We start from the raw sequence: 21080 nt of genomic DNA, 5'->3' as shown, positions 1-21080 counted from the left end.
ACACGATGTCCTAAAGGTGTAAGCCCTTCTTAGCCCTGGGCTCCCTGGTGCTGGAAGAAGCAGGCTGGCTTGGTTAAATGAGGTGACAGGAAACCAACCTGGCAAGTAGTTACTGAAAGTTCCCTGCCAAATCCCTGCTGAAGTTCTGCTAGGGCACTGTCTGTCTGCCTCTGCAAAACACTTGAATTTCAGAAAGGTTTGGTTGGGGTTTGTTTTGAATTTTACTGACACCTTTAAAGAGCTACCCTGGCTTACTTTGCATTTGTGAGACACCAGGAGAGTAGGAGTAAGAGCAAGGATATGCCTCACAGAGTAGAAACACACCAACAGCTTTGGAGAATGATTGAATGAAAGAAATTACTCTTCCTACAAGCCTGCTTCCAATGCTGGTGCTGGAGAGCATCATAATTTCTGCAACTCAGCAACTCCTGTCCCATCAAAGGTATGTTGCAGCACAAGGGAGAACAGCAGCTTTCATTCTACTGTGGAAAGAAATGATACTTGGAGTCACAGAAAATATTAGGTCAGAAGGGACTTCTGAAGGTTATCTGGTCCAATTTTCTACTCAAAGCTGAGTCTCATCTTCAAAATTTGATTGAATCCTTTGGGCCTTGACCTGTCAAGGGCTGAAAATTTCCAAGAACAGAGCCTCCACAGCCTCTCTGGGGAGCCAATCTCAAAAGTTAACCACTCCTGCTGTGAATGCTTTTTTACTTAGACCTACTCAAAATTGCTCATTTTGCAACTTTGTGACTGTCATTGTGCAACTGACAATATCCAGCTGCACCTTCTCCTTAGTCCCCATGTAGGTAGTAAAAGTGGATTTTCATTCCCCCTTGATTCTTCTCCAGGCTGAAACAAACCTCATCCTTTCCTCATGCACTAAGCACCCTCATCCTTTAAGTGTCCTGATGTCCCTCCAGTCCATTTGCTCCAGTTTGCCAACATCTCCCTTGAACAAAGAGCCCAGATGGGGCCCCACAAGGGTGAAGTCCCTTCCCTTGACCTGCCTGTTACCTTTCTGCTCATGCAGTATGAAGATATCCTGCTCTCCACATTACACGCCTTCCACAGCTCACTAAATGATAATAATGGTTAGCTTCTTTTCCTCTGGCCCACATGAGGTGGTGTAATTTATCTGCATTTGGGCTAAAAGACAGGCGGGAGGCTCTGTCACACAATTTACTCCAAGAAAAGTAAGTTTATCTGTTACATTCACACTGCCTCTGTTCAGGAGAGGTTTATGGAACAGAAAAGTTCCATCTGAGCCTTGGCAGGGTGAGGAAATCCTATGTGCTCATACCTCAAGAAGAGAAAAGCGCTGAGAAGCCTTTTGGACAGTGTGCCAGAGACTTAAAATATGTCAATTTACCAATGTAAATCTTACCAACAATTATGCTAAAAAGTTTCTTTAAAACCCTCCATGTATGTTGGCTGTCAATTACATTGGATTCCCTTAGTGAATACAGAATTAAGGCCCTTTATCTCTGAAATATGTAAAACTTCTAATTGCATCTATTTCAGTAATTGGCTGCCTCTCCTGGCTTGCTGTGGTTTGGTACCACTCCCTGGCAGAGCCCACTCTGTGTAGCATTTCTGAGTCCACTGCCCCCTTCTAAAGTCCTACAAGACCTGTTCCTGTGGTGTGCTGGAACAAAAGCTGTCACTGGATGCAGACACAAACACATGCCTGAGAAACAGTAGTGAAGCAATGAGCAAGAGGCACACCATATTTTGTCAGTAGGAAAGTTATGAAACAGCCACAAGAAAACTCAACCATATTTTTCTAATTTATGATAGAGTAGATAGGGTCTTATTTTGGAGTACGAAAATGTAGTTTATCCCAATCTCTCTTTCCCCACCACCCCTTTCAAATAGTAGTCTGCACTGTCATCAAATTAAATTAACAGTTAAATAGAGCTGATTTCCAGCCAGGACATTATGAGGATTTAACCTTCCTATACACACCTACGCTTACAAAAGGAATTGTGGTGATGAGATTGAGAGCAATATATTACCCAGAATCCTTTTAAGATTGAAGACAGGGGAAAGAGAAAAGGGATTGATTATGGTTTAAGAAGGATAAATTTGAAATATGAACTATCGAAATAGCAATATTTGAGAAGTGACAGCAGATGTGTCAATTCACATTCTTTAGCTTCAAATTCTCCCATTTCACATAATTGTTAGCTGGCCCCAGAGCCTCACAGCACTGTATAAAGAAACAATTGCACATCTTCTAAAAACAGAAGATGGTGAGATCTCTTAAACAGCTTGCCCAAAAACTCTATTGTGCCAAAATTTTTATGGGTTTATTCAATAAATTAAAAGGAATACCTCCTATGGGAAGCAAAAGACATAACAGAACTGAAAACATTTCCTGTAGGAGGAGTATTTTTAAATTTTTACAGAGAGAGGCAAATGAAAACTGAACACAGCACAGCCAACTGTTTCTCACCACATTAGTCTCAGTAGGGTGCTACTCAACTGAAATTACCCTTCAGAGAAAAAATGAAAAAGTTAGTGCTCAGAAACAATCTTGCCATATTACAACAGTGGCAGAAAACAAAGGGATAAAGTAAATAAAACCTGAAAATAGAGATGGAAATTTTGTATTAGTCTTCCTCTTGCAAAATCAGTTACATGTGCTCAGCAGAGGTACATGTAGTTCCACCACTGAAAATCAAGTCCAGGCTAATTCCAAGGCAATGCAAAAGAAATCCTAATTGCACTAAAAAACCTAAACCTAAATCCTTCCTTTGTTAGCAAGGTCTGCAACACACTTTGTACTTTGCTGAAAACCAGTTTGTCCAATTATGAGAAAAGTACTTATCATTTGACTTGGCCAATCCAAATAACAGGCAACAGCTACAGTAAAGCAGCTTTTTTTTTTTTTTCTTTTTCAGTATGAATTTCAGGTATGTATGAACAAGACTCAGTATCTTCCTTTTTAATTTTTGGCAGGGAGGATAAAGGAAGCTATTGATAACAAGGTGTATTAGAAATGGACAAAAGACAAGCCCAACATAAAAAGGTCCAAGTGTGTGGAAGAGAACTCAGAACCTAAGGGGAGAGAAAGAGAAAAGCAAGTTCCTGGCAGCCACAAGGAGAGTTTGTGCATTGGACTGACTGCTCATGTGAATTCTCACTAAGTGCAGTGCTCAAAAATCTCTTTCTGACTCCACACACTCAGAGTCCTCACGGGTAAATAGTGTAAGTCAGAAGGTCTTTTCTTTGAGAGGATACGGATGAGATGAAGTAGGAAGATCCAGAAAAGACAGTTCTGGTTTCATAACTGGGGATGCTGATGCAGGCTGTTCCCATGGCCAGGACTGTGAGGATGATGACCCAGGGATGACAGCTTTAGGGTGTGAAACTGATGCTTGGTTTTATGAGCCAGAGACCTACTACAGTACCTAACCTACTTAGGTCCAAAAACACAAACATGTGGTACCCAACATCTGGTTCCAGTACAACAATGTGGCAAGCATCAGGCACTGGAAGCTCATCAAATCCTTCAAAAACACTCTCAACTCTCCCGGGGATTTAATAATTCTTAGCTGACAACCGGAGTGGAAAAAACATGTAACTTGAAATAGCCAGTCTGTACACATCTAGGAAAAACTAAAACTTAAACAGAAAGCCTCCACATACATTTCCATTGACATGTATTATTGTTACAGGATAAGAAAAGATTTTAAAAAATAAGGATTATTTTGAACAAGCACAGCTTAAAAATTTGTACACAATAATTGATACAAAAGCTTTAAAGTGAGGTGAAGAAATTAAATTCCTGAATGGTTACTAAAGGTGTTGCTTCCTTCCTGATACTCTGGCTTGATTAGCAGTCACTGGCCAAAAGGAAAGCACACATTTGAGTACTCTGTTGAAGTCTGAAAGCTCAATACCTTCCAAACCTGGCCAATGAGCTGCAAACTCAAATGAAGTCTGAACCTTGCTCTGAACCTCCTTATTGCTCTCCTTACAGTTTCTACAAGGTGAATGGAATATTTGGCCTCTTCTCCCACAATCCAGACACCTGGTCCAGCTAGCAACCAGTGGAACCCAGGATGCACAAAAGTTGCATTTTAAAATGTTAGCTTAATTCCAGTGGTGCTTATGCTCTCAGATACTGTGCCACATAGCCAGAGAATCAAATATGAGCAGCGTTATATCATGTTTAAGGAGACTAAGACAGGATTGCCATTATGATTTTGATTTTTAGTACGTTTTTTAATTAAGATTTTAACTCTACAACTCTGACACTAATACAAGTTAGTGTCAGAACTTACTACTATGCCATCATGACTGTTCAGCCCTACTTGCTCAGAACCCACTGCTGGTTTCAATTATGAAATTTACATCTGGAAGGAAAAAACAAATCCCCCAAACAGGCTTAATACCTATACAGTCTTAATACTTGTACAGCCAGAACACTGCAGAAGAGACTTCTGAAATGTTCTTCACCTGCAAGCTGTCACAACTGCAGTTCTTTTCATGCAATAGAGTCTGCAAAACTAAATGTGCTTCAACTCCACCATCAAGTCAAGACATCAGTCTGGGTTGTTAATATTTTAGAGGTTACTCAAAATTACTTTTCAGTCTCATTTCTATTATTTTCACAAGTTCCATTCCCATTACTTAAGCAATGTACACTTGAAAAATTCTGTCTGTCCTAGCCATCAACCCCCATATTCTCATCCAATGTCTTCAGACATAATTTAGTCAAGAATGGGAAGAGACCACTTGCCAAAATCAGAAATACTGAATATATTTAGTTCCTTTTAGTTGCATTCCTGTCATGAGAGACCCACAACATTCCTGCCCACCAAATTTTGTAATTATAGAACACTTACAGCATTGAATGGAACGGACTCAGGCTGAGACTAACTAATCTGTATGTCCAGTGGTTTGGAATGTCTTAGGAAAGAAAATAAAGTAGAACAGTGCTTTATATATATATTCTCTCCAGAGCAGAGCAGTTCAGTGGTAAATACCAGCACATAGAGTTTTTAGTTTATAAAAAAAAAAAAAATCTTCCAAAGTACAGTTCTCACACATCTCATTAAGAAGACCCCTCAACAGAAAAAATGCAAGTTATAGATTTAAACATGCTAGACCCCCATTTTGCTTCCAGGACAGTTAATCAGAGCTCTGCAAGGGAATATGTTCCAACATGTCTTCTATGCATACAGCAAGATCTCTGGGTTAGGTATCAAGGTGCTTCAGGGTAACACACTGCTCTCACCATTGATGTCCACCTAAACCACCACTGACACAGCTTGAGGCAGTTTCCTCTTGCCCTGGCACTGGCTGCCTCAGAGAAGAGAGGACCCCCACTTGCTACAAGGAAAGAGAGAATCTCCACTGCCTTCCCAATGGATTTAAACTCCCAAAGTATCAAGCCAGTGAATTTACCAAAGCTGACCCGCCAAGGCATCTGTCAGCTGAAACCTGCGCTGTGAATGTTCACTACTTCTGACGGCCATGCTATAAAACAATTCAGCTAAACCAATGTTGTTCTGCTAGTGCAGATTAGTTTCTCCAGCATCCTTGCAGCTCATCACAGCTTGGCCAGCCAGCAGTGCAGGAGACACTTGGACAAATCCTGGCTTCTCCCCCAAAACCTGGTGAGGAACCAGGGCAACCTTCCCTCCCATGCCATGGAAAACTCCTCCTGTAGTGCTCAACGGCGAGCAAGTGGATCACAGGGTAGGTCAGGAGGAGGAGGAGGAGGTGTGGAAGGCTGAGCTGTCCACCCACAACCCAATTTCATTGAGAAGCAAATTGCAAACTAAGGATGTTGCCCCCTGCCTCCCAGGGGCCAGGCATGCAGGTGGGAAGGCTGCAGATGTTTTGCTACCGTTACTTTAAAATAAGCTCTCCCCCCATAAAAGCATACTACTTGGAGATGGTAATGTTTAACCAGTCAGTAACACACAGATTATGACAGCAAAATAATCAGACCATATAAATTTAAGTGTGTAGATTTGGTTTCTCACAACAAATAGATTGCTTGGATACATTCCCATGATTTGCCATATTTTTAATCCACTTGTTGTGGCTTTCCATTACCATTTTTAAGACAGAAAAATAAGCACAAGAATCAACACAACTTGCGACTTCACACAGATCTATTAATCTTGAGCTATTCTGGACCCAGTAAATGTATTTCAGCCAGTCAGTCAGTGTAAACACTCGCATCCTTAACTTGTGCAGGTCTACTCAGGTATGTTAGCATAAATGTATGACAAATTTTGGCAGAATCAAGGCATTAAAGTATTTCTAGGTATTTTTACCATCTTATCCATGATATTTAGCTTACTTAGAGACTTACCTGAGCATATGGAACACTTAATGAAACGATAATAGGCTTAATTTTGCAAGTGAAAGTGCATTTTCTTTAAGGAAAACAACATAAAAGAACAGCTGAGATCAGATGGGAATTAAAGATGAATGCTTTTTTTCCCTTATTAAAAATCCCCCTTGGCTTTGTCCTCCTGAAACCACTGGAAATGTAGTTGCTGATTTACACAGACCCAGGAACAGGTTTTTTATTTAAGCAGCTTATATACATAAGCAGAAAACAGAAAGGTGAAAGAATGCTTGTCAGAGAAGTGAAGTTCTGCCAAAAAATAATCTTTATAGTTGTAAAAAGGTTCTTGTGAAGAAAACAACATGTCAATAACGAACTGCCAGGTCACTGGACAGTGAGAGACACATCTGTCAGATGATGCTTCACATTCAAAAATCTGTGGACCTAAGAAACACATTTAGGTGTGACCTGAAATTGGAAATCCCCTGTGCATTCAGGCATTCCATTAAAAATTATTTATGAATGGTGGCATGAACTTAGCAGCAACCTTTCTCTCCCTAGGCCAGCAGACAGGCTTGTCATAAAAAATGCAGAAGTCAAAGAACTACAATGAAAAAAAGATAAAATAAGCAATCCATTTTATTCTCCTGGCATCATAACAAAGCCAATATGGGCACTGTGGCCTCATATACAAAATCTCAGATCAGTGGGGCATGACTGCTGTAAAAGCTGACTGGAGCTGGGCCCAGGGTACGTGCCCCTGCAGTACCACCATCCCAGGGCAGGGTTCATCCAGTGCAGGCTGCAAACCCCACCTTCAATGTGTCCCTGTGGATGCCACCACACTGATCCAGCTTGGGACAGGTGCAGGAGGTCTGGCCCAGAAGTTATCATTTTGAAGGGGTTATGAAGGGAAGTTCCATGGCATTTTTACTTCACTTTACTCCTTTAAAGATTAAGGTAGTGGGGGAGAAAATAATTCCCACACTTATCTCCTAGTCCATAACCCTGCTGCTTCCACTGTGGGTATAGAGCAATATTTCCTAAAAAGGGCAATTATAATGAAGGTGTTGGAATGAAGGTAAAGAAAACTGATTTTGCATTTATTTTATTCCCAACTTGCAGGATGGGGATAAAATACTAAACTACAACTAAAACTTTCAATGTTTATTTTCATTAGGCAGTCATATATTCAGATGTCTTTTACAGCTGAGTAAAATCATTATTGTGATGTATTTTATTTCCTAAGCTGAACAGAAATGGAACTACAGATTTTCTACTGAAAATACAATAATTTGAATAATGGGACCTTTTAAAGCTATACTATTATAAACAGTTACTTCCTTTTCACCCAATAAAATGTGGGTTTTTCCACCTCCTCAAGCACACTTGCTTTGCCACAGCCAGGATGAAGTTGTAGAGACAAAAAATCCTTCACTTACAAAAAAATGCACCTCTTCAAATAAACACTAAATATTAAGCAAACAACTAAGTCCTTTTTTAATAATGCTATTTTATAATGAGACCAGACTGAATGACAATTAGGATGCATTCCTAAAAAATAGGGAGAATAAGATAAATATTATGTATGAGCAGTTTCTTCTAAAACATAGATTAATATAATTTGCAGATGTCTTTGCTGAACACCTAAGTTCATATCTGTATAATGTCTTGAAATAGCAACTGTGAAACCAGCGAGTATCAGGTTAAACGAGAACTGACATAAAATTCACAATGACAACACTGGCCCACTGCAGGAGGCCAGCACACCCTGCTCCTGACATCAAAGCCTTACCACCCTAGCTGCTGGGACAATGACATCCCTCCCAAAAAAAAAAGGTGTTAACTATTTAAAAATGCTCAACACGAAATTAAGGAAGAACCAGTACTTTGCAATATGCACCCTGAAGATGTGCTGTGGTGTGTGTTTTGACACACAGCAGATCTGAAAAAAATGCCCCAACTGTCCACCACCATAGATTCAGTGAAAAAAGGAAGACCTGCTTAGATTTACAAATCAGAAGCCATGCTGTGAGTCTTGGACCCAGTAAGGAAACTCTGCACAGAAACCTTATGTACATTACATTTTTTGATAGACCTTATAACACCATTAGTGGATAAGCAGCAAACTTACCCTTAAGTAGTGTGATCACTTTTTATCTCACTGTCCACTGGAGGTTTTTATCCTTGATTAGTGTGATCACCTATTTTCTCACTGTTCACTGATGCTACAAATCCCACAAAGTTCTTTGACACCATGAATTTTTTACTACCTTAAAATTCAAGCATCAGGATGAAACATTGCTTAGAGTAACTTCTGATTACAAGACTTCATAATAATCCATTTTTTAAAACTGCTAAGATTCTTCACCACCTCTTTCAACCTTAGCCAGCATCATGCCTGAAGTTGCCATCCACATGTTGACACTCCATTCCAGTTGGCAGACACTAACAACTTTTATACTCCAAGCAGACAGGGAGATATGGGAGCTCAGGGTAAGATGCAGCCTTTGCCTATGAGAACTGCATTTTGTGATCTTGTGCTATCATGATGCCCAGTTTGGCTTTGATCTGATATTGCTGTGTAAGGTAACCATTTTACAAGAACTTACACATCCCATGGCAACAATGGGCCTGTTTTATTGGTTCATCTAATTATTACCAACTGTTTATAATAAGTTCATCTGAAATGGAAATGAAAATGCTGTTTTCTGATCCCAGTTCTCCAGAAAGCATTACTAAACAGTTAAGCAGGAAACCTCATCACCATGAACAGGATGGAGAATTTCTCAAAACAAAAAAATTTCTTCTGCTGCTACAAAGGGCTCAGCATAACCAACTCGATGAGCAATTGCTACCAGGAAACAATGCCACATTTTTTGAAAACATTCATCCACATGGTATGGTATCTGCAGCCCAACATCAATGACATCCAAGTTAAATGAATAAATATTTGCATTGCAAAGTTGCATTTGTCTTGGAATACAATTGCTCTTCATGTGGTACTGACAGATGTGCGTTTTCAAATAAATCACAACTCACTGGGTGTGTGCACATTAAAAATAATTTGCCTATCTTGTTAGAAACCATCACGTGCTTCAGTTTAAGAGGTGTGAAACTGGGAGGGGAAGGTTTTACAGGCCTGGGACACATACACAAGGAACCCGTCGAGGGAACCTCAAATATCCGACCCTCCAGCGCCGCAGATGCCAGCTCCCGACACCAACACCCGCGGCGGCCTCGACGGCCCCGCTGCACCGCGCACCCACCGCGGTGCGGCAGCCCCGCCGGGCCGGGCGGCGGCGAAACACGGGAACGGGGGCGAGGGCGGCGCGGCGTGTGCCCGTCCCCTGGGGGCGGGCGTGCCTACCTCGGATTTCCACACGACGTAGGCGGCGGGGCGAGGCTCGGGCGGCGAGGGTTGCCCCTTCCTTTGCTGCAGCCAGCGCCGGGGCGAGGAGAAGATGCTGTTGGCGGGGCTAGCGGTGCCGCTCAGCGCCAGGGCCGAGGGGGTGCGCGCCAGGAAGGGCAGCTCGCAGCCGGGACTGCGCTTCCCGCGGAGGCTCTCCTCGTCAAAGAGAGCGCTGCCCGGCGGCGAGCGCTCCAGTGGGGTGCAGGGGGTGGAGAAGGAGGCGCCGTGGGGCGGCGGGGCGCCCCGAAGAGCGCGGCGCTGCCCCAGGGGGCTGCCGGCGGCCCGCGCCCGCGGCGCCCGTCCCGCGCCCTCGCCGTCCTCCCGGCCGCCGCCGATGATGGCGGGGTCGAGGCTGCGCGTCTGGCGGAGCCTCCGCTTGGAGAGGCTCTTGGCGGCGGCGGGGGCGGCGGCGGCCGGGGAGGAGCAGGAGAAGACGCTGCTCAGCAGGCTCTGCGCCGACATCCCGGCGGGTGCCGCCCCGGGCACGGCGGGGCGGCCGGGGGTCCTGCCTGGGCTCTCGCTGCCTCTGCCTCCAGCCCCCGCCAGGGCGGCGCGGAGCGGCCCTCGGGGCGTCCCCTCGGCCGGGCTCAGCCCCCGGCAGCGCGGCCCGACGGCGGCACCGCGGGGCTCATGGCGGCGTCCGGCGCTGGGGCTGCTCCGGGGCTGCCGCCGGCGCGGTCACTTTGCTGGGAGGGAGAGGGAGGGAAAAAAAAAAAAAAGTTACGAGAGAAAAGGGGAGGGAAAACGGCAGCAGCGGAGCTTTTATCTGGGCTCGCCGCAGGCTGCCAGAGTCACTCCCCCCTCGGCCGCGATGCGCAGGGAGTCGCGGGCCGCCCCACACACACACACACACACATGCACAGCTGGTCGGGTCCGGCGGTGGCAGGGCCCGTCCGCCTCCCCTCACGGGGCGGGAAGAGCCGCTGCCGGTGTCGCCCGCACCTCGCTGTGCCGCGGGACGGCCCCGTCGGGGGCGCGGGGCAGGCAGCCCCGCCGGGCTGCGCGGGCCCCGGGCGCTGCCGCCCTGGGACGGTGTGGTTGCGTTTGGGGACGGATCGAGCAGCTGTTCTCCGGAACGATCGCTCCCGATGTGCAGGCGAGCCTGGATCTGACCTTCTGAGCCCTGCGCCGCGTCCCATTCCGGCCCCGCTGCTGCTTATGGAACCTCCGTCCGTCCCGGCCCGGCTGTGTCGGGCAGAGATGATGTCTCCAGAAAAAGTTTCCAGCAACAAATACTCACATTGTGCAGCACACGGGACAGGGTCTTCAACGGAGCTCAATTTGTAGCTGTGTTCTGGCCCACGTCTCTCCTCCATCCTCTGAAATACCTCCTTTAAGGGCACATGGACGTGAGCCCCACAGGCAGCATGGGCCACCGAGACCTGTAACTCGTCTGCTGAGTACCTCACTGCCACAGAAAAGGACAGGAGTGGGACCGGTGAAGCTAAGCCTCCTCAGCTCAAGTAACTGAACATGTTTGTCTTCCATTGAGACTTTCTCTGTGCCCACTGCAAGCATAAGGAAGGAAACATTTACCAGAGAGACAGAGCAAACTTACGGAAAGCAAAATTGTAAAGAAATGCAGAAACAGAATGCACAGAGAGGGACAAGATCAGGCAGCTCCATGAAGGCAGCCAGCCCCTTCTCACCTGGAGTGAAGGAAGCAGCCCCTCAGCTGCAGAATCTGGCTCGTTCTGCTGCTCCTAGCTGGGAATATCAACAGTTCTCCTCCCCTCACTGAGGGAGTTCAGCTGTGATGTTTGTCAGGTTTTTCCTGGATCTCCAACACCATCATTTACTCTGTGTTTAAACTTTATTAAGTAACCTTTAGCTTCATGGGTCGGTTTGTTTCTGTTGCTATTGTGTCAGTGAATGCTACAGCTGCTAAATTTTTCAAGTTGGAAAGCAAAACACACAGCACCAAACCCTGTTTTTCTTCCTGACCTTTTATTTGTGGAGTAAGTGGAAGATGCCCTGTGCATTTGGCAAACCTCCCCAGTCTCAGATGAGCTCACAGTTAGACTGCAGATTCCATGGGGCCTTAGCATCCTTCTTTTGACTTGAAAACCCACCAGCTCCAAAAACCCCAGTCTCCCCAAAACTGTTGCAAGCAGCTCTTAGAACATTTGTTTAGAAAAAGATTGGTTATTTTGGAAAAGAAAAAAAAAAAGTGCTTCAGAAAATAACACAAGGGTTATTTTCTCCTCCTGCTGCATTTTCTCCTCAGACCCTAGTGCAGGGTTGTGTTGTTCTCTCTGGGGTCCTGGAGCCAATGCAGGTAAATGCTCTATGGCAGCACTTTCTGGTTTCATCAATAGAGTAGGCAGATCTCTCCTCTGTGGCTTTGTTTAAAGTTCATGAACAGCTACAGCACACAAGTACATCCTCTTTCAAAGGGAGGTGTTCTGCTTTTAGGTAATGTTTCCAAATGAGATTTTTTTCCCTTGGTCTGCAAAGTAGCTTTTCCCTCTTATTTTCACAAACTGTCCTATTGCCTAATTCCAAGTTCCTCCACAGCTAAGGTTGCAGCTGTTTCTGTTTAGAACTTCATTTCATTTTGCCTCCTCATTAATGCCTTCAATAAGGTCTCATGCTTGGGACTAAAAAGAAGGTCTGAAGCATAAGACAATCTGCAGTTGTTTTTGCAGTTCTGAGCCTATTCTAGCAATTTAGTTGAGACACATCTGCAATACAAATATACATACGTGTGGCTCCAAGTATTTGCTCTTTTTGTCCTGTACAAACATCATGGGAACATAAAGGGACAGGAAGACACGAGGAAAAAGGCAGAGAGGGAAATTCGGAGCTGTAAGGAACTCATCACATGAGGAGCAGAGAGGACAAGCACATTTGCCTCCAGAATTCACCAGAAGCAGTTCCCTGAAGCAGTGAGGTGCCCTGCCCACTTTGAAGGGCTGACACTCCTGGGCACAGCCGGTTGCCAGCAGGCAAACCCCCAAGTTTCCTATTCAGATCCTTACACACTGCACACACAGCCTGTGAAAGGAGACTGAAACGATCAGATAAGTGCATAGTTAGGAGCATACGTCACAAGCAGCAGCTCTAAATGAAGTGGAGGCAAAGCATTCTTATTTCCACCTGCTCAGCCCAAGTATTACTTATTGCCCAGCTGGTTTTCTTCATGAAAGCCTCCATCAAAAATTATAGTTTTCATGAGACAGAGAGGATCACACTTGCAATTCAAAGAGTAAATGCAGCATGTGCATAGAGATTATCCATGTAGACAACTTCACTGCTGCTCATAGCTGCTGTCTGCATCTTTCAGGGGTAATAGCAATAAAAGTACTTACTGATTATTTTTGAAGTTTCTGTTCATTATCACTACGAACTGGATTATTGTGAGACCTGGCATCACCATCCTGAAATAGGCTTGAGCTCTTAGTGGGCATGGTACAGGCACAGGACAAAACCACAGTCCTAATTCCCAAATTTTACTGATAACTTCCAGCCACAAGATACTGTCTGGGCAGCCATATCTGCAGAGGATTAGTGAGAGTACTAGTTGATCTGATGCTGCTAGCCCTTCCTTTCTGAGGCAAAACACTGGAACAGGCTGCCCAAGGAAGTGGTGGAGGCACTGTCCCGGAAGGTATTTAAAAAACCTGTAGAATTGGCACAAAATTATTTCTATTTATGCCTTCATTGCCTTGACATTCACCAACAAAGTCTCCCAGCCCTTTGTGCCTCAAGGTGAAAAAACCTCTAAACAGGGGGAAAGGACCAAGTTGTGGATCTTTTCTTGAGGAGTCACAGACAAATGAAGTCTCAGGAACCAGTGGGGATGAATCTGAGGGTGCTCAAATGGCTGGATAATGTCACTGGAAAGCCACTTTTTATATTTGAAAGGCCATCAAAATTTGGAGAAGTACCTAATGGCTTGGAAAAGGCTAAAAGTTGCACCTGTCTTCAAAAAGAGCAAGGACTGCCTAAGCTGCTAAAGGCTGGTGGCTTCACTTCAGGAAAATCACAAAAGCAAGTTCTCTTGGAAGAGAACTTCTGGGCACATGGAGGAGAAAAATGCGACTGGAAAGACTCAGCATGGATTTACCAAGGGTAATCATCAATACTGGAACAGGTTATGGGATCCCTATCACTGATGGTTTTCAAGATCTAACTGAAAAAGGCACTAAGTAATCTTGTCTCAGTTTAGTTTTTGCCCTTCTATGACCAGGAGGTTGGAGTATAGACCTCTTGAGCTTCCCTCCAACTTGAATCACTTTCTGGTTCTAAACAAATACTAATTTTGAAGCAAAGTCAAGAAAACCTTAGCCTTCAGAAAATTTTCAGAGACTTTGTGTAAAATGGCTATCACTTGACTTTGTAACAAGCATGTAACATGGTTACATTTTAGAGAAGCTATGGTCTTATTGTTATTTTAACAATGTCTGGTTTTATTAATGCCTCATTAAACTGAAATTGGAAGGAGTGACTGTCACCTGTTATTGGTTGAATTTAAAAAAAATATTTTTTTATCAAAGTTAGAGTGTATTCATCTCAAGAATGAAAAAAAGCCTGGTTCGTTCAGACTTCTGAAAAATCCCTGAAAATAAAGGTGATTTGGAAAATAGTAACTTTTTGCTACTCTAATTATTTATTTAGAATTTACTAAGCATTAAAAAAAAAATCCAAAGCCACTCTTTTACCTTACTTTTTTTTTTTTTCTTACTGAAGAATTCCTAAGTTTGTCATTCCTGGGATTTGATTTTTTTGTTCAAAAAGGATTTCATCTAAAATGTATCTCTTCCAGTCTTTCTGTGAAAATGAAAGAAGTGTTATATTTTTTTACGAAACTTTTGTCTTTGTTGCAGTGGAATTGATCTATAAACACTTCAGCACAGCACTCAAGGCTTCTCGTCCAGAAGAGAAGTGTTTGTGGAAGTAGCTGTGAAGTGGGGTGCATAAGTCCACACAAGGAGCCAGCACCCAGCTTTTACTCCAGTGGGGCTCAACCTTCCTAGCTAAGCACTGGTAGGTCACCAGTAGCTGGTGACCTACTCAGTGCTTAGCTAGGAAAGCTCAGTCTGTGTGACAGCATCTCCAAAAAAAATTAAAAAGCAATTTTCTGTAAAGAGAAAAAGGCTTATTTATACTGGAAGGGAGAAGCAATGTAATGCCATTGTTCCTCAAAACATTTGCTATACTGAAGCAATAATAATGACATATAAGGATATGTAGTACGCACCTTATGTAGACATAAGCCTACTACATATCCTTACAGAAGTTATATATACACTGTGCAAATCTGTTATATAGCATGTGGTATATATAAGTAAAAGTGGTGTATATATTTGTAAATGTGTGTGCATATACATACGTACATTTAGATATACATGTATGTATAGAGCATGCATATATATACACGGGGATTTGGGTCATTTTTTGAGCGAGAGGCAGTGTTCCGCTCTCTGTGCTCCCCTCCCGGCATTCCAGCGCCGCCCGGACAATTCCCTGGAACGTCCCGGGGATCGCGGAGCCGCGGGGGGCGGGGCCGGGGGCGCCCGGGGGCGGGGCCTCGGCTCTGGCCCCGCCCCGCGGCCCCGCCCCCCGAGGCGCGCGCCGCCCGCAGCCGCCGTGCCGATGCCACGTGGGAGGCGGCGGAGCCGCCGCCGCCGCCGGGCCGGAGTCGCGGCCCCGCTAACGCTGGGGACGGCGCTCGCCGGCCGCCGCGAGGAGGGGAGGTCGCGGAGCCCCCGGGACCGCACCGGGATCGCCGAGACCCGATGGGTGCTCGGCGCGGTGGCGCCCGGCTCGCGGCTCGGCCTCCCGGGCCTAGAGGCGCTGGCGGCGGCGGCCGGGCCTAGGGGCGGCTCTCCGCCCTGGGCGGCGCCCTCGCTGCTGCAGGTGCCGGCGGCGGCCCAGCCGGCCCCGCGGCGGGACGGCAGCGACTTGCCCGCCGGCGCGCCCGCCGCCCTGGCCGTGCTGCGGCTTCAGCCCGGCGCCGAGGGCTCGGCGCGGGCGGCGGCAGCGGCGGCGGCCGGGGCCGCGCCGCGCCTGCGGACCGTCTACGTGAACCCGCGCTGGCTGGAGCGCCAGGCCGCGCTGGGGGCGGCGGCGGCAGCGGCGGCGGCCGCCAGCCCCTGCGCCGAGGCGGCAGCGGCGAGCGGCGCGGCCGGGGCCCCGGCTCCGGCCCCAGCTCCAGCCCCAGCCCCTGCTCCTGCTCCTGCTCCTGCTCCTGCTCCGGCCCCAGCTCCGGCTCCGGCAGCAGCGGCGGCGGCGGGGCAGGGCGAGGCCGAGGCGGCGGCCACCCCCTACGTGGGGCTGCGGCGGCCGCTGGGCTACAAGTTGGCCAAGGCCACGAAGGAGCGGATCTGGCGGGGGGAGTTCATTGACCTCTTTTCCTTGCTCCACACAGAGCTGGCCCCCGAGCACGGCCCGCGCCCGGGGGACACGCTGGACCAGTGGGTCTCGGCCTTCCTGGTGTACGCCAGCGTGCTGTGCGAGAAGCACCCGGCGCGCTGCGGAGCCATGTTCAAGTACCTGGACACCATCCGCAAGCTGCACGCCACCTACGGGGGCACCTCCTGGATGAACTACGATGAGGATTTCCGGCGGCGGGCGGCCAAGAACCCCTCGCTGCCCTGGGGCGACGTCGACTTGGACCTGTGGATGAAGTGGATGGCGCCCCTCAAGTCGCTTGTCCCCAGACGCCTGCGTACCGACAGCGAGACACAGGCCTCGCCGGCCCAGCCGCCACCGCCGGGCCAGAGCCCCAAGCAGGAGGAGAAAAGCCAGGTGTGATGGGCCGATGGCCGCGTGTTTCTCTACTCTGCTGGCCGGGCATGGCGCTCCCTCGCATGGGAAGAGGAGAAAGGGGCAGTTGGGGTGCCCTTGTTTGGTCGGCAGCTCTCGTCTCGTGGCACTGACCCTTTGCTCGTGTTGACCATAGGGACGCGGTATCATGGGTGCCCACCCATGGGCTGGCCACCGTGAGAGGTGTGCACGCAGATGGATGCTCTGAGCAAATGTTTGAGCATTTATTGCTCCAGGCACCAGAAAATAGGAGCCCCATTCCTTCTTCTGATATATTTTTGTATTTTCCTGAAGACATTAGAAGAAAGATGTTCTGTTGTTTTGTTCTTTTCCTTTGAGTTGTCTTTAAAAATCAACTTTCTCAGCAATACAGTTATCTGTATGTAAGGCAAAGAGTACAGACTCTGCTGTTATTATGGGAACATGTGGGCGCTTGCACACAGCATGGGATGGCAAAAAATTGATATGAATACAGATAAACATAACAGGAATGGCCACAGTGTGCAAATTCACCACGATTTGAAGATTAAACCTGTTTGGGGGCTCGCTAGATTTAATCCACAAGTTAGAGCCTGTTTTGTGGGAAAAGATGAGTGTGATTAGGAGAAGCAGGGAGGATTTTGTGTACTTGGTTTGCTTTCAGTACAGGCATCACTGTGTGAATTGTTATAATCTGTGGTGGATGCAGGCAGGTCTGCCCTTTGTCCTGCCTGAGGCATGATGCTGACCTCCACAGCCAGCTGCCTGTCTATATTGGGGTTGTGCTGCTTCTCTTACACCGGTGACTGCAGTCTGCCAAATCCTCAGCACAGAAAATTCAGCTGGATGCTGAGCTTCATGCCAGCTGAATGGTGACAGAGAGATTCTGTTATAATGGCTATGTTTATTTCCGATAAATTATTTTTTACAATTGTAGAAAGAACCTTTGCTTTCCAGAAGAATTTTTTTTGCTTTATCAGATGCTGTGCTTGTCTGATTGCCAGCACAGGGGGGGGGACTAAGTTCCTTGCTTTGACTCATGTTAGCCTGGTCCCTTTTCAAGGCGTATGAAAGTGCTTGGTGTGTCACAGCAAGTCTTGCCTTTGGTGCATATCAAAAGTAACTTCTCTGGGTCAACCTGTGACATAGAAAGGGAGCAAACACCACACAGTAAGATAGATAAACCCAGGCCTGCTGGCCTTGCACCTTCTGTGGTTGATGCTCTGTGTTCTGCAACTTTTTCTCATATGTCTGTTTACATTTCTCCATTCTCAAGGTGAACAGCTCAGTTCTTGTTTTCCTACAGATCTTATGTGAGCACCAGATGGGCAGTGACTTATAGCTTTCATCTTATGTGAGACTGGACCTTCAGCTTGTCATGTTAACCACTCTTGTAACTTCTTCCACAGCAGCTGGTCTGTCAGTGCTGACCTTTGCTGGGTTTTCTGCTGAGGCACCAGGGATCTCAATCCCCTTTGATTTCATGGAAACTTCCTAGTTGATTTTTATCAGTGGCATTGTTGTATTTTTTTCCCCCAGAAAGTGTAAAGAAAAAAAATAAACATGTTTATTTTAACTCTTACAAAATATCAAAAGTTTAATGTTTGTAAAATGAGTGGTACTTTCAAAGCACAATGAAAAAGTAAAAAGTAAAACTTGGGCAATTAATTGTTGTGGTTTCAGCCACCTTTCTGTTACTAGAGCAGTTTTTAATTGGTAGCATATAGTCTCTTATAACTGTTTAAAAATGTCCTTAAATGAAATGATGGTTTAGGCAGCTGTCAAATGTAGGTGAGGCCTAGGATAAAGCATGAATTTGTCATTGGCATGGTCACAGCAAGGAAATATTTTCTTGGAGGTGACCTGTGTGTTTTCCCCATATCTCCTCAGTTTGCTGCAAGCTCTCTTTATGTTGTATAAAACTACGTCAGCCAAATAAGATGCGACATCACACTTGGGTGAAAGAACTGGAGAATTAAAATGGGAGAGAATAGCCTTTTATGGCCTCAAGACTTTGGACAGAACCTAAGCTTTTCAACTTTTACACTGTCAAGAGGAAGAGGAGGTGTTTTACAAAAACCTTTTTTACCAGGCTGTTGTTTTGAAATTATTTTCTTTTTGTAGTTTCGAAGGATAGTGTTAGGCAGCCTGACTGGATTTCATTCCCCCTTGTAGTCCAAGACTCCTTGAATTTCAGCATCATTTAGTTTTTAGTGCCTGTATCTCTAATTCTGCATTTCCACAGAGGGTTAAACAGTGAAAATTAAGTCAAAGTGTAGGAAGCATTGTGTCTGAGCACAGCTGTCCTTTCTAAGGCACTGGTGAAGAGTAACTTTGCATTACATGGAAAGAACAAAGTGAGAAATCCTAGCTGTAGTTTGAGTGCGATAATTGGTGTGTGTGTAGGATAGGTGAGAGTCATTCCTGCAAATTTATGTCTGTGTGTATAACTTCAGACAACTCTCTTTTTTTTCCCCAGACTCCATGAAAACAGAAGACCAGTTGGGATGGGAGTCAGACTAAGTGGGTGAGTTTATTTATAAAACTGAATAACTTTGGATCTTAAATATTTGCAGATTTGTTAAATACAGAATTTCTTATTGGTGCCAACAGCCTGACTCCGTTGGTGTTTAAGTGGAGCTCTGGTATTCTAGTGCATTCTTTTACCTCTGCTTCTGTTGCGTTGCAAGCTGTGCTAGAGAAGACGTAGGAAATTCATTGTACCAATCAGCAATTGTAACAATGGACTACAAACCTGCAGAGCAAGCCAGTTTGCTGGAAAACAGGAATTCCTGCAGCGCAGCACTTGTCACAGACTATCCAAAGAGGGCAAAGATTCAGGAAGGTGAATAAATTGAACACTGGTTGAATGAGGTCAGGAGCACTCTCCCGGAGGAGAATCCTGCCTAAAATACTACTTTGAAAGTAAAAGCCAATTTAATGCGCAGATTAAACCTTCTCATTTGACCAAACTTGTGTGCAATCCTGGATCTTTGCAGATCACAACCGGACACTTCAGAACCCTATGTATTATATTTGTTTAAAAAAATAAATCATAACTTGTCTTGTTACAGCTGTTACTTTTGCCATTTCATTGAGAGTATCTGCAACATAAATGTGTATTTGACTCAGAAAAGTATCATACACTTGGGATAATAACTCAGGTTGTCAACAGAATTATTCTGTTAGGCTCAGTATCCTCTTTCCATTGTTCTGCATTAACCATTACTGTCATTGTCAAATAGTCCAATTGTGCATTACAAAATTCTTCATCAATTATAATGATTGACCTAAGTTATAATTTTGTTTATATCCTAGTAGATTACTTAAAATCGTGACCATCAGACTTTGTAGTCTGGTGTTCATGAAAATCTTTTTCACTGATTCACAGTTTTCATTTTGCATCTCAGTATGTTGTTTTCTTCTCCTTTTTCCTTGCATACTAAGGGGTGTGGTCAAGGTAATGCTATGATCCAGTAATGCGCATGATGGTAAGGGTTTGCCTTTAGTTGTTTCAGGAAAAAGCTGCCCTTATGTTCTCTCCCTTTCTCAATATTTCCAATAATATGCATAACATAAAGTGTTTGTAAATTGATATCAAACTGTTTGTGACTTCACCTAAATAAATTTTTATATTTAAATGCTATTCTTAATCTTACCAGGTTTTTTCCTCCCTTGTTCTTGTATTGCCACTTCGCTTTTGTATTCGCTTTTTTATCACCCGACTTTTTACACAATTTCTGGTTTTCAGTTATTAAAGCACAACTGAATTTTAATTAACAAGTGAAAATAAATTAGCCTTTGGAATTTTCTTCCAATATTTTGCATAAAGACTTCATAATGTAGCTGTAGCTATCGTAGCTTATTCATCTGCCAGTTTTTGAGACAGTGATAGCACATATTGGGCCTTGAAAATGAAATAGCTTCTGTACTAAATACTTAATGGTCTCCAAAACTGATTTAGTGAATGCTGAGATTCCTGCATTTGATACAGTAGAATATAGAGCACTTTTACACATTACAAAAGTACTTTTTGTTTTCAAGAAGGGGCTTAAGCTCAATCATCTGATCACTCATGCTATTTTTCCTTTGTCCTCCTGTTTTAAGAAATCAGAACCTGGTTACTCACTGGTCTGTGCTTTGTTTGTTACCATCATTGCTCCATGAACCACATGGCTGCTCCATCACTGCAGGCATCTCTGCCTGAGCAAGTGCTGTAGTGTCAGGATTTGGGAAGAGGTCTGGGAAGAGGTGGATGTGGAGTGAGGAGGAGTGAGCAAAAACTGGTCTCATCTGTCTCCCTGATGAATTGTACGAGTGTGGTCTTAACCTATGGACTCAGAGCAGCAAAGCAGCAAGTTTTGGTTTTTGTCTGCTTTGAAAGCAGCATAGCCAGCTGGAGTCTAAAACACTTCCTAATGCTCTTTGCTGAGTCCTTCTGCCAAGAATGTTTTGGTTTGTTTGTTACTCTCTCCAGCTTTATACAGTCTGGTGCCCTTCCTGGCACTGTCACCACCCAGTCTCCTGCTTGCTGCTGGTTCTGGGTTGGACTACCCTGCCTTCCATATCTGCTGTAGAGAATTGCCAGAGCTCCACCTTGCT

General features: G+C 45.3%; 2 protein-coding genes across 2 annotated transcripts in view; one reads left to right on the top strand and one right to left on the bottom strand.

Moving 5' to 3' along the window:
• ARHGAP6 (Rho GTPase activating protein 6) overlaps nucleotides 1-10238 on the bottom strand; it is a 315428-nt gene extending 305190 nt beyond the window's left edge. Inside the window, exon 1 of the mRNA XM_064708522.1 lies at nucleotides 9687-10238. Coding sequence (XP_064564592.1) covers nucleotides 9687-10190 — 504 coding nt within the window. The 5' untranslated portion in view covers nucleotides 10191-10238. The remainder of the gene's footprint in view (nucleotides 1-9686) is intronic.
• An 833-nt stretch (nucleotides 10239-11071) lies between these two features.
• LOC135449396 (skin secretory protein xP2-like) lies at nucleotides 11072-20124 on the top strand. The gene is made up of 4 exons (XM_064716772.1): nucleotides 11072-11077; nucleotides 15180-16481; nucleotides 18958-19005; nucleotides 19092-20124. The coding sequence occupies exons 1-3, from the start codon at nucleotides 11072-11074 to the stop codon at nucleotides 18964-18966; spliced, it is 1317 nt and encodes a 438-aa protein (XP_064572842.1). The 3' UTR covers nucleotides 18967-19005; nucleotides 19092-20124.
• The last annotated feature ends 956 nt before the right edge of the window (nucleotides 20125-21080 follow it).

Source organism: Zonotrichia leucophrys, chromosome 1 (assembly GCF_028769735.1).
Source record: "Zonotrichia leucophrys gambelii isolate GWCS_2022_RI chromosome 1, RI_Zleu_2.0, whole genome shotgun sequence".
In the NCBI taxonomy this organism is placed as follows: Eukaryota; Metazoa; Chordata; class Aves; order Passeriformes; family Passerellidae; genus Zonotrichia; species Zonotrichia leucophrys.
The sequence above is the reverse complement of the archived record's forward strand: the minus strand, read 5'-3'. Positions and strand labels throughout refer to the sequence as shown.